The 13540-nt window shown below is 38.6% G+C and overlaps 1 protein-coding gene across 1 annotated transcript in view; it reads left to right on the plus strand.

Moving 5' to 3' along the window:
• The window catches only part of Jmy (junction mediating and regulatory protein, p53 cofactor), a 70100-nt gene that overhangs the window by 18473 nt on the left and 38087 nt on the right, over nt 1–13540 (plus strand). The window contains exons 3-4 of the mRNA XM_041663241.1: nt 10833–10983; nt 13047–13216. Coding sequence (XP_041519175.1) covers nt 10833–10983; nt 13047–13216 — 321 coding nt within the window. The remainder of the gene's footprint in view (nt 1–10832; nt 10984–13046; nt 13217–13540) is intronic.

Below are 13540 nucleotides of genomic sequence, written 5' to 3' on the forward strand. Positions count from 1 at the left end.
GTTTGACAAAGTATTTGTTATAAATAAGTACAACTAAAAACAATTGCTTGTTACCTGTGAATGTGACGTAGTTTAGTTAGCAGCATTTCCTTTTTTTGGGGGGGGGGGATTTTTCGAGACAGGGTTTCTCCGTAGCTTTTTTGGTTCCTGTCCTGGAACTCGCTCTGTAGACCAGGCTGGCCTCAAACTCACAGAGATCCGCCTGCCTCTGCTGGGATTAAAGGCGTGCGCCACCACCGCCTGGCTTAGCAGCATTTCTTTTGCTGTGATAAAACACCATGGCCACAGACAACTTGAATGTTTTCAGGTTAAATTTCCCCATCACAGGCTATCACTGAGGGAAGTCAGAATAAAAATAGAACAGGACAGGAACCTGGAGGCAAGAGCTGATGCAGAGGCCATGGAGGAGTCGCTGCTTACTAGCTTGCTCAACCTGCTTTCCAGTAGAACCCAGGACCATCAACCTAGGGATGGCACTGCCCACAGTGAGCTGTGTCCTCCCATTCCAATCACCAGTCAAGAATGCACCAGAGGGCTTCCCACAGGATAATCCAGTAGAGGGCATTTTCTCAATTGACGTTCCTTCTTTCAAAATAACTGGCTTTGTATCAAATTGACATAAAACTAACCAGCACAATTGAGACTTGTATTTGGATTATAGTCAAGCTATATCAATAAAATTTTTTTTATTAACTAAATACTCCATTTTTATTTGAATTTGGTTTTTTTTTTGTTTATCAATAAAATTTTAAAACCCCTTTTTACATTTTTTGTTTTTTGCAGTGGTTAAATTGAACCTAAGGATTTATGTTTTAGATAGCCTCTTTACCACCCTAACTCCTAGAAACTATTTTATCTTAATTTATGAAGATAAATTAGTGCCTAAAATAAAGGTAGAAACATGTTTCGCAGTGTATATTGTGTGTAGAGATAATAACACGGAAAAATCTTGAAGTCGGGAAAGTAGCAGAATGTATACTTACCATTTTGCTATTACGAATGCTGAAATTTATTCTCCAGCTACATTTTCTTATGTATTGTGTCAGACTTGTATTGAGTTGATCGTATTATAAATGTATTTTCTAACTTAACTGTAGTCTGCACAGATTTTTGGTTAGTCCGGTCTGTATTGCTTACGTTCCCGTGTTCCCAAAGGATTGCCTTGTAGGACCTTCTTCCACTTTAGATGGACTTATTAATGTCTCTGGCAGAACGGATTTCTCTCTGCACGCTTGACAAGACATCAGGTGTGAAACTGAAGCTCAAGAATATTTATGACATTAAGTATTTGTTAGCGAGGTCTAAAATATCCATTGAAGGTTCTCTCTGAGGACACTGAAAAAAAAGGTAGAGTTAAGGGATAAAACAAAATAATTGAAAAAGATTGAGAATAAGTGGGAAACAAACTAAACTTAGACAAAAAATAAGTGAAACCTAATTCTGGTTACATGAAAAATATGTGTTTTAGAATTCATCTAAATTTTTTGTTGTTGTTCTTTTTTAAAGAAAGCAGTAAAGATAGATTGTGTGTGTGTGTTGAGTGGAAATTGTTTTGTTTTATAACAGGGTCTCTCTTTATAATCCTGACTGTCCTTGAGCTCACTATGCATGAACTCAAGAGACTTTTCCACCTCTTTTCTCTTGAGCACTGGGACTAGAGGGGTGTGTCAATGTAACATGAATTCTAGTTGGTCTTAATAAAATCTCAGTGTCAGATATAGGGATTAATGCTGATAAGATCAGAGAAGCAGATTGGCCAGCCACTAGAAGGACCTTCCCTCTCCTATCCCTACGGTTTCTCTGTAGCTTTGGAGCCTGTCCAGAAACTAGCTCTTGTAGACCAGGCTGGCCTCCAACTTACAGAGATTTGCCCACCTCTGCCCTCCGGAGTGCTGGGACCACCAAAGGGGCCATCCTGTCCTCAGACTGCAGCTGTCTCAAACATGAAACTGAATCTGAGTTCCTGTCTCCACTTCCCTAATGCTGGGATTAAAGGCATGTGACCCCAAGTGTTAGGATCACCTTTGTGTGAGCTCTGTTTCTATTTTTTAGACAGATTCAATCTTGTGTAGCTCAGGTTGGCCTTGAACTAACAGATCCCTCTGTCTCCGGGAGTCCTGGGATTAAAGGTGTGTGCCACCACTTTCTGGCCTGTTGTGGCTTAGCTCTGCATTTTTATCTTCAGTCAAACTTTATTTGTCAAAATATCATTACACGTCACCATTCCCAGCTTCCATTTCCATCTTTTCACTCCTTTTATTCAATAGTATTCCAGAGGTCTAACTAGTCCAAAAAGTCTGTAAAATAATACATAAAAGTATAATACAAAGTAGTATAATAAAAATACAAAAAGCCGGGCAGTGGTGGCACACACCTTTAATCCCAGCACTCGGGAGGCAGAGGCAGGCGGATCTTTGTGAGTTTGAGGCCAGCCTGGTGTACAAGAGCTAGTTCCAGGACAGGCACCAAAAAAACTACAGAGAAACCCTGTCTCGAAAATTAAAAAAAAAAAATGCAAAAAAAGAAATAATACATAAATTGGAAAAACTGAAATAAGGCCCATTATTTTTAGGAAGATCACGTAGAAAATTCTAAGTACTCAAGAGCTGTTAGGAAGAATATATAAGTTTAATGTATACAGTCATTATGAAAGATTTGGTTGCATATTGTCTTCTGGATGTGAACAATTGAAAATTGAATTTTTTAAAATGCTACTTAAACAGTTCTTGTACACCAGACTTTCAGTAATACAATTCTTAAAGTAATGCTGAGGTCACTGTAGTAGTCTGACTGTGCCTATTGCCTTGGGATGCAGTCCCCAGCAGCACAGGACAAGTAAACACCAAAATTTGGCAGAAACTATAGAGCACCTAACTTGAGAGGTATTGCACATTAATAGGTTGAAAGACTCAGTAATAATTATAGTCTGTCAGTATGCTGGTCTGTTCTATTACTGCAACAAAGTGTCCAAGGTAATCTTCTTATAATAACAAAGGAAGATAGTCTGAGTCGGTGCAGGCTCTGGCGAGGACTTCACTAATACCCTCTTTTGGTGGTTGCAGTATTAGGAGTAGAAGTATGAGGATAAGATCATGCAGTCAGTCAGTCTACAGTCCCTTCTGAGGGTGCAATAAGCTGAACTGAGAGCTTCTTACCTCCCCATCACTACCGTCACGGGGAACAAGTTTAGACAGACTATAGCAGTAAGATCTCATTTAATTGATATATCGAATTAAATCAATTTAGCAGTGCCTTTATAGTTTTAGTATTTAACTTAATAATAAAACTTTTCATATACAGTAGTGTTTTGTGTTTTATTTATACACATACAAGGGCTAAATTGGTCATGGTGGTGCACACTCTTTGATCCCAACACTCAGGAGGCAGAGACAGGCAGATCTCTCTGTGTTCAAGGCCAGCCTGGTCTACAAGTTCCTGGACAGCCAGGGCTGTTAAACAAGAGGAACCCTGTCTCAATACCCCTGCCTCCCCAAAAAAGTAGAAGGGCTAAATTTAACTACTTAACATCTTACATACCTAACCAAATTATGGTGAGAGCACTTAAGATCTGCTGTTATGTTTTTAAAGAATATTACATATTGATAAGTATATTTTACTATGTTGTAACAGATCTCTTTAGTAGTCTTCCTAACTAATATTTTGTACCATTTAACTAAAACCTTCTCTAAGCTCCAAATCCCTCCCTTCTACATGAGTTAGTGATACCATTCTACTCTTTGTTAAAGGCTGAATGACATTTTGTTTTTCTCCCTAGACAGGGTTTCTCTGTATCCCCAACTGTCCTGGAACTCATATTTGTAGACCAGACTGGCCTCGAACACAGGGAGATTCGTCTGCCTCTGCCTCCCTGAGTGCTGGGATTGAAGGCGTGTGCCACCATTAAAGACTGGCTGAATGACATTTTTATGTGTGTGTGTGTGTGTGTGCATGTCCATGATTTCTTTGTCCATTCATCTGTTGATGGACACATGCCTTCATTGCATCTTTTTATTTTTGTGAGCAATGCTGCAGTTAACGTTGGAACCTCCTATCTCAGCATACTGGCATTAAGTCCTGGGTCATATATCTAGAAGTAGGACTGGAAGAATGTGTGGTCTGTTTCTAATTATTTCAGGAGCTGCCACAATAGTTCCCACCAACAGTGTGCAAAACCTCCTCTCTTTGTCTCCTTCCCAATATTTGTAATTTTTTGTCTTTTAATAATATCCCTTTAAATAGGAGTGCGATCATAGCTCATTATGGATTTGACTTAATTTCTCTGATTAATGCTATAGAATATTTTTTATATACCAGTTAGCCACATGTCTTGTCAGCTTAGGTTCTTTGCCCAATGAGGTCTGGTAGGGAATCATATCCAGGGTCTTTTAAAGCCACTCAGAGAGTTTCCCTCAGCCTTCTCACTGCCCAGTCTGGCCTTGAATTTTGTATCTGCTTTGCTGGCACCCCAAGTAGCTAGGATTACAGATGCATGCTAGAACACCCATCTCACACTCTTGGCTGGTGTATTAACAAACTCTCATGGGGTTGGAGAGATAGATGGCTCAATGATTAAGAATGTTTACTACTTTTCCAAAAGATCTTTTTTTTAAAAAAAAAATCATATTTTATGTATGAGTGTACTGCATGTACATCTGCATGCCAGAAGAGGGCATCAGATCCCACTATAAATGGTTGTGAGCCACCATGTGGTTGCTGGGAATTGAACTCAGAACCTCTGGAAGAGCAGCCAGTGTCTTAACGTCTGAGCCATTTCTCCAGCCCCTTTTCCAAAGGATCTTAATTTAGTTCCCAGCACCCATAATGGGTGGCTCAGAACCATCTGTAACTCCAACTCCAGGGGATCTACAGCCCTCTTCTGACCTCCACTGGCACCTTAACACACACACATACACATGCACACACGCACATAAATAAATATCTTTTAAATAGTTCTTGATAATTGCTCATTGAACAAGCAATCCCAGTGTCTGGAAAAGTTACATTGTACTATAGTATCAATAAGTATGTTCATAAATCTGTGTTGGCATTTGTTTCACTGAAGAAGCTTAAGCTAGGTTTTCCCAGTATCTTAACAACAGATAGAAATAACATAATAAATTCATGATGTGCTTTTATAATAAGGAGTCTGTGCCAGAAAATTTGTATTTATAAATTAGTTTTATTCTCCTGGCTACCTAAACTGACACACACCTTTTTCCATGTTAAAACAGGCTCTGTTTTCTTTCTATCCTTGGAATTCCAAACAGAGCTGTCATTGTTTTTAAGCACACAATCCAACTGAATAGGGCTGCTGCGACATCTTCAAGTTTCCCAAGTTAGGAAAAGAAGTTAGGAGAGGATTGTTGCTTAGAGTTTGAGTATAGTAAAATGATGAGGCAGGGCTTCTAGCAGCGGATTGCAGCATTATATATAGCTGCTGAGTTCAGGTCATCCACAAAGGAGCAGAAGAAATGCGTTGCAGGAAACTGACATCTGTGTGGTTTGGTGTGGTGTGGTGTGTGTGTGTGTGTGTGTGTGTGTGTGTGTTGAAGCATGTGTGTGTCCTGTTGTGAGGTGGGGATAGACAAATGCTAATCCAGCAGCAGTGTGCAAGTTATCAGATGAGTGTGCTATTCTGTTTGGCTAGTAACCTCCTCCTACAAAAGCCATAATACAGAAGTTCGGTCTTTTTGGTGTCTATCCCCTCCTTTTGTCGGTTAATGTCTGTACGCCACGTATTCATGTAGGTGGAAATGATTTCCGTCTTAATGTTCTGAGCTTTGAGTTTGTATGTTCTTTGTTGGTTTTTTTTTTTTTTTTTTTTTCGAGGCAGGGTTTCTCTGTAGCTTTGGTGCCTGTCCTGGAACTAGCTCTTGTAGACCAGGCTGGCCTCTGAACTCACAGAGATCCGCCTGCCTCTGCCTCCCGAGTGCTGGGATTAAAGGCGTGCGCCACCACCGCCCGGCTTGTATGTTCTTTGTGTTTGTTAAGTTTTTATTCTGTAGTTAAATCTATTGGGGTTTGATCAGAAAATCAAGATAGTAATTTCAACAGTGAGTGTTGTAACACTAAGATTTGTTAACTGGTATGAAATAAAGCAGGTAATTAAGAAGGCAAGAAAGTAAGCTACCTCAAAGGAAGCAGTTATAAAAATAGTCACCACTTTTAGACATGAAAGAACTAAGGAAAGGGACTGGATTTATTGAGTTAAACACAGAGGGCAGGGTACCTGGAGTTATATCCTTATAAAGAGGATGTTGCCACTCAGGAGGCAGAAGCAGTTGGATCTATGTGAATTTGAGGCCAGCCTGGTCTAAAAGAGATAGTTCCAGGACAGGCTCCAAAACTACAGAGAAACCCTTGATCCAGAAGTCTAAAGATAGGACACTTGGTGTGCTGGTACTGATTGTCTTAGTGGAAAAGGTAAAGTGTTAATGAGGTGCCGGGGGTGGTGCACACCTTTAATCCCAGCACTCCAGGAGACAGAGGCAGGTGGATCTCTGTGCATTCAAGGCCAGCCTGGTCTACAAGATTTAGTTCCAGGACTGACACCAAAGCTACAGAGAAACTCTGTCTCAAAAAACAAAAAAAAAAAAACAAAACAAAACAAAAAGTGTTAATGAGGCTGACAAAGCTGCAGACTTGATTTTGTTGTCGAGGAAGGAACTGTTAGTGCTGGAGTGCAAGTCTGGGATGAGGCCTGCAGTGCAGCCTTTCCATTGACATTACTGAAAAGGGTTTGCAGATTCCAAACCTAACATTTTCTTCTTTTTTTATTATTTTATTTTTTTAATTATATTTATTGAGCTCTACATTTCTCTCTGCTCCCCTCCCTGCTTCTCCCTCCCTCATTCAATCCTCCCCCAAGGTCCCCATGCTCCCAATTTACTTAGGAGATCTTGTCTTTTTATACTTTTTACTTCCCATGTAGATTAGATCTATGTATGTCTCTCTTAGTGTCTGCATTGTTGTCTAAGTTCTCTAGGATTGTAGTTTGTAGGCTGGCTTTCTTTGCTTTATGTTTAAAAACCACCTATGAATGAGTAATGTGATAATTGTCTTTCTGTGTCTTGTTTACTTCACTCAAAATGATGTTTTCTAGCTCCATCCATTTTCCTGCAAAATTCAAGATGTCATTATTTTTTCTGCTGTGTAGTACTTCATTGTGTAAATGTACCACATTTTTCTTATCCATTCTTCGATGGGGGGCATTTAGGTTGTTTCCAGGTTCTGGCTATGACAAACAGTGCTGCTATGAACATAGTTGAGCACATGTCCTTGTGGCACGGTTGAGCATCCTTTAGATATATACCCAAAAGTGGTTATTACTGACTCTTGAGGAAGGTTGTTTGCTAATTTTCTGAGAAATCGCCACACTGACATCCAAAGGGGTTGTACCAGCTTGCATTCCCACCAGCAATGCAGAAGTGTTCCCTTTTCCCCACAACCTCTCCAGCATAAGTTATCATTCTTTTTTTGTTTGTTTGTTTGTTTTTGTTTTTTCGAGACAGGGTTTCTCTGTGGTTTTGGAGACTGTCCTGGAATTAGCTCTTGTAGACCAGGCTGGTCTCGAACTCACAGAGATCTGCTTGCCTCTGCCTCCCGAGTGCTGGGATTAAAGGCGTGCGCCCCCACCGCCCGGTTATAAATTGTCATTCTTATAGAGTTGTTTCGATTTGTGTTTCTCTGATGACTAAGGATGTTGAACATTTCCTTAAGTGTCTTTCAGCCATTTTAGATTCTTCTGTTGAGAGTTCTCTGTTTAGGTCTGTACTCCATTTTTGTTTTATTGGATTATGTGATCTTTTGGTGTCCAATTTCTTGAGTTCTTTGTATATTTTAGAGATCAGACCTCTGTCTGATGTGGGATTAGTGAAGATCTTTTCCCATTCTGTGGGCTGTCGTTTTGTCTTGTTGACCGTGTCCTTCGCTTTACAGAAGCTTTTCAGTTTCAGGAGGTCCCATTTATTAATTGTTTCTCTCAGTGTCTGCTGCTGGGGTTATATTTAGGAAGCAGTTCCCTGTGCCAGAGTGTTCAAGTGTACTTCCCACTTTCTCTTCTAGGAGGTCCAGTGTGGCTGTCTTTATGTTGAGGTCTTTGATCCATTTGGACTTGAGTTTTGTGCGTGGCGATAGATATGGGTCTATTTTCATTCTTCTACATGTTGATATCCAGTTTTGCCAACACCACTTGTTAAATATGCTTTCTTTTTTCCATTTGATATTTTTTGTTTCTTTATCAAAGATCAGGTGTTCGAAAATGTTTGGATTGATATCCGGGTCTTCTATTTGGTTCCATTGGTCCTCCTTTCTGTTCTTATGCCAATACCAGGCTGTTTTCAGTACTGTAGCTCTGTAGTAGAGTTTGAAGTCAGGGATTGTGATGCCTCCAGAGGTTCCTTTATTACACAGGATTGTTTTGGCTATCTTGGGTTTTTTGCTTTTCAAAAAAAAAAAAAAAGAGTGCTGTTCTTTCAAGGTCTTTGAAGAATTTTGCTGGACATTGCATTGAATCTGTAGATTGCTTTTGGTAAGATTGCCATTTTTACTATGTTAATTCTGCCTACCCAGGAGCATGGGAGATCTTTCCACTTTCTGGTGTCTTTTCAATTTCTTTCTTCAAAGATTTAAAGTTCTTGTCATACAAGTCTTCCACTTGTTTGGCAGAGTTACTCTGAGATATTTTATGCTATTTGTGGCTATTGTGAAGGGTGTTGATTCTCTGATTTCTTCCCCAGCCATTTTATCATCTGTGTACATGAGGGCTACTGATTTTTTTGAATTAATCTTGTATCCTGTTATATTGCTGAAAGTGTTTCTGAGTTGTCGAAGTTCCTTGGTAGAATTTTTGGGATCACTTATGTAAACTATCATATCAGCAAATAGTGAGAGTTTGACTTCTTCTTTTCTAATTTGTGTCCCCTTGATCTCCCTTTGGTGTCTTATTGCTCTAGTGAAGAGGAGGTGCAGGGAAAAATGACTGGTCCAGAAAACTGCTCTCTGAAGATGACATAAGTAGCACATTTTACACGCTTTGCCTTTTTTTCTCTGGAAATTCATTATGTAATTGAAATTTATTTTATCCGTGATTTGCTCTATATTCACCTACAGTTAAAGCATAATTTTGTGTTATGAGAGACTTTGTAAACATTTATTATTAAAAACAATTGGATTCTATAAACTTTCTCATTCCATGTCTGGTGTTAACTCCCCGTTTATTTCAGGTAGTCTCAGTTTAGCAGCTCTATTCTCTCAAAGATCTTCTTGGATGTCTATCTCAGCTCTTTCTGGCAGTTGTATAATCTTTCGATGTCGGGCACCATTGTCTAGTGAACATTCTCTCTCTCTCTCTCTCTCTCTCTCTCTCTCTCTCTCTCTGTGTGTGTGTGTACATACCTTAGATGACCTCATTTATACCTTTAGAGTTTTATAAATGCTCTCTTTGTGTTGTTGATTCCCAGATTTATATCTCTGGCCGTGACCTTTGCAAAATTAATTCCAGTGCACACAAAAGTAAATCCTAGATATTTTCCTTTTTGAAGTCCCATTCCCCCCCAAATTAAGGGTGCTAAATACCAGGTGATTAAATTTTACTTCAGTTTTAGGTTATTATGTTAATTTGGTTCCTGCATTGCCTGGGGAATATGACTTGTTTTATTTTAACTTTCAAAATTCATTAATGATTTTCAGTGATTTGATACCTGATGTTTTTTATTTTATACCTGATGGGTGAGTTAGATTTACCTGTTTTTCATTTAATATGTACGAATGTTTTGCCTGCATGTTCATTTGTATATCACATGTGTGCCTGGTACTCATAGAAGCCAGAAGAAGGTGTCAGATCCCCTGGGACTGGAGTTAAAGTTAGTTGTGAATCACCCATGTGTGTTGGGAATTGAATCTGGTTCCTCTAGAAGAGCAGCCAGTACTCTTAACTACTTTTTGAGGCAGGTGCTTTCTATGTTGCCCTGACTGTCATGAAACCATGTGTAGACCAGACTAGCATTGAACTCAAGAGATAGGCTGCCTCTACCTAGGCTTAAAGGTGCGTGCCAACACTCTAGTTTTTCATTATATAACAGCATTTTTAACTTTCTTTCCCTCATGCTTCAGCCTTCTAAGAGCTAGAGTTATAGACATGGGCCACCATACCCTGCTTAAATGTTTCTTGTTAATTTTTTTAGTCAATCTTCTGAATGTGATAAAGCAGGATTGTGTGTATACATGATCTGTTTCTGTTCATTTTGTTGTTTCACATTTGTTGTTTGTGACCAGGTCACAAACTACATAGCTAGTTTTTTATTATTTTTATCTTAACGGGATAGATGCTTGCTTAGGATATTATGCCAGGCCTTAGTACTTGAAAAATGAAAACAATAAATAAGGAAAATTTATTTAGAGTCTTTTCAGTATGTACATGGGTATATTTTTTACAATATCACCAATCATAAAATCTCTTTTTAATATTTAATGGCTTTTAAAATTAATCACTGTACAAGTAATTGTTAATCTTAAATATTATTATTGTGCGAAAATAAATTGCTCATTATCTCAACACTTAGAAATGACCAAACTCTTTGTGTATTGTTACTGTATATGTAAAAGGGAATGGGAGGGTGGAAGAAGGTAGAAAGGGAAGGATGGAGGGAAGATCCACATGTCATCACTATTAAGTTACTCTGTAAATATCACTAGTGTCTCTTCTAGAGCAGGATACAAGTAGTGTTTTTTATTTTAGCACCAAGCCTGACTAGTTCCTGGCACATAATATTCATTAAATGTTTGAAGAATAAGTAAAAAGATTTTTTTTTTTTCCCTTTTTCTCTCTGAAGATTTCCATGGAGAATGATTATCTGGGACCTCGAAGAATTGAGAGTCTACAAAAAGAAGACGCTGACTGGCAGCGGAAAGCTCACATGGCTGTGTTGTCTATCCAGGATCTCACTGTCAAGTATTTTGAAATAACAGCTAAGGCACAGAAAGGTAAGTTTTTGGTAAGATTCCTTAGGCATTTTTTGATGATCAATAGTTTTTTATGTTTAGAATAATTATATAGAGTTGGGTAAGCACCCCAGCACAGAATAACTATTATTAGCAAGGCAAGGTCTCCTTTCAGTTCCTTTTAGGTACGTGTCTACCCATATGCATTCTGTAAATCAATAGAAAAGCTAGAGAGTACTGCTGTTGGAGGAGCCACCAGAGAAGACTTCTCAGACATGGGTTGAAGTCTTTTTTTAGCTGGCTGTCAACTTTACTGGGTATTGGGGATCAAAGTGTAGTCCTGAACCATTTTTAGAGGGAGGTTTTAAGCACAGAATCTGTGTTCTGGGTTGACATACTTGAGATGTGGAACCACAGAAGCCAAAAAGGTTAGTCCATTTAGAGATATTCTCAATATTAGGTACTTTGGATTGGGTCTTTGTTTTCACTTTGGCAGGTGGTACTGTTTGCATGCTGAGTTTTATGGCATAAATGGTACTCTATCATAGACTGAGTTGTGCTAAAATCTGGGGGACTACTAAGGTCTAAGCCGGCCATGTTTCAAGTACAGAAACAGACACAGTGAGATCATTTCATCTTGGATAGAGCCAGTTAATGGATAAACATAACTGAAGCAACTAACTCTCTATGTACACACACACGAAGTTTTTAACAAAACTATACCTTAACAACTGTAAAATTTATCATACTTAAAACAGAATGTTTTCTCCCTTGTAGTATACTCTACTTTATTGATCTTACAGTTGCTGTAATTTATGAGGTAATTTTAAAAGATGACCAGAAATTTTAAAAAGAGAAATATATTTGATACAAAGCAGACAATAGGGATGTTTTCTTTGAGACCTTAAGATTGAGGTTCAAGGAGATGCTGAGTTGAAAACTGTCAACTCTATTGTTAGTATGTCCATTCATGCTGCATTAAATAATAAAAAGGTTCTTCGTCTTGGAGTAGTTTAGTCTAAGAGTAAGCACAAACTTGAATTTCATTGCTAATATTTTCTGTTACATCTGTAATTTGTTGTCTGTTGTGTGTACGATGTTTGTCTGTTGACTTTCCCTAACAAAGGGTTTTTCTCCATATTTATTGGACAGTACAGAAAACATGATCTGGGAAAGGAATGAATTTTCTTCTATAAACATTTTAGAGTTTTACAAGAGATGTTTTACTGATATAAGATGACCCAAGATAGTATTCAAACTACAAACATGTTATCAGCTTATCTCTATATGTTGCTTCCAACATTTATAGTGGATGTTTGTTTTCTTTTAAGGTTGAGAGCAACCTGTTGGCCGCTTCTAGCAAATGATTACTACAACACACACATACATTATTTTGGGACAGGGACATGGAAGTGTATATAGTAAAAGATCAAAGCTACATGTCGGGAGAGACTGCTAGTTCATTTCCCAACCGCCCGGCAGCTCAGTTCCTTAATAATCACACAAACTGTATTAATCAAATCACTGCTTGACCCATTAGCTCTGGCTTCTTATTGGCTGACTCTTACATCTTAATTTAACCCATTTCTATTAATCTGTATATCGCCACATGGATGTGGCTTACTGGCAAGGTTCTGACTTGTCTGTGTGTTCGCAGTTGCGGCTGTCTCACTAATTCTGCCTTCTTCCAAAATTCAGTTTAGTTCTTCCTGCCTAGCTCTATTCTGCTAAGCCACTGGCTGAAACAGCTTCTTTATTCATTAGCCAATAAAAGCAACACATACAGAAGGACTTCCCACGCCAGCTATATATTTAGCTTTTTTTACAATATGATTACATTGAAAATTGAAGGTATAGTAAAGGTGGGTCTGTCTGAAATTCACTGTGTATACACAAACTTAAGGGGTTTACTTGCCTCTCCCTTCCGAGTGTTGTGATTAAAGGCTTGTAGCATTGCTTGAGCTAACAGAGAATGTACGTTATTAGACTATAATTTAGAGACAGTAAACATAATTTATTGTGGGAATCAGTGAAATCTAGCACCTTAGTTCCTTAGTGTCTAGTAGTTTTGTGCCTTACTATCTCTGCTAAATTATTATTACCAGCTGTCTATGATCGGATGCGAGCAGATCAGAAGAAATTTGGCAAAGCATCGTGGGCAGCAGCTGCAGAACGCATGGAAAAACTCCAGTATGCAGTTTCTAAGGAGACTTTGCAAATGATGAGAGCTAAAGAGATTTGTCTGGAACAGAAGAAACATGCATTGAAAGAAGAGGTAACAGAAGCCGTCATTAAAATATATAAAATGTAAAACATTAGGATTTGTGTACGTTAGTTTCTTAGTTTTGCTAGACATGTTTTTGATACATTTTTATATAACACTTTATAACACTGGTTATACTGCCAGTTTTCTTATGCATTCGTGTGTTTATGCATGAGTGCAGATGTGGATGCACAAGGGCAGGCAGCCTTGGGTGTTAGTCCTTAGTTGATGACCACTTCATTTTTGAGAATCTTACTGCCCAGGAGTTTGTCAATTAGGCAGGGCAGGCCAGCCCAAGGCTCCACCCTCTCCAGCACTTGGATTTCAAATCCATGC

The sequence above is a fragment of the Microtus oregoni genome, unplaced genomic scaffold (assembly GCF_018167655.1).
Source record: "Microtus oregoni isolate MIOR12 unplaced genomic scaffold, Mior012 000014F_ref0000157, whole genome shotgun sequence".
NCBI lineage: Eukaryota > Metazoa > Chordata > Mammalia > Rodentia > Cricetidae > Microtus > Microtus oregoni.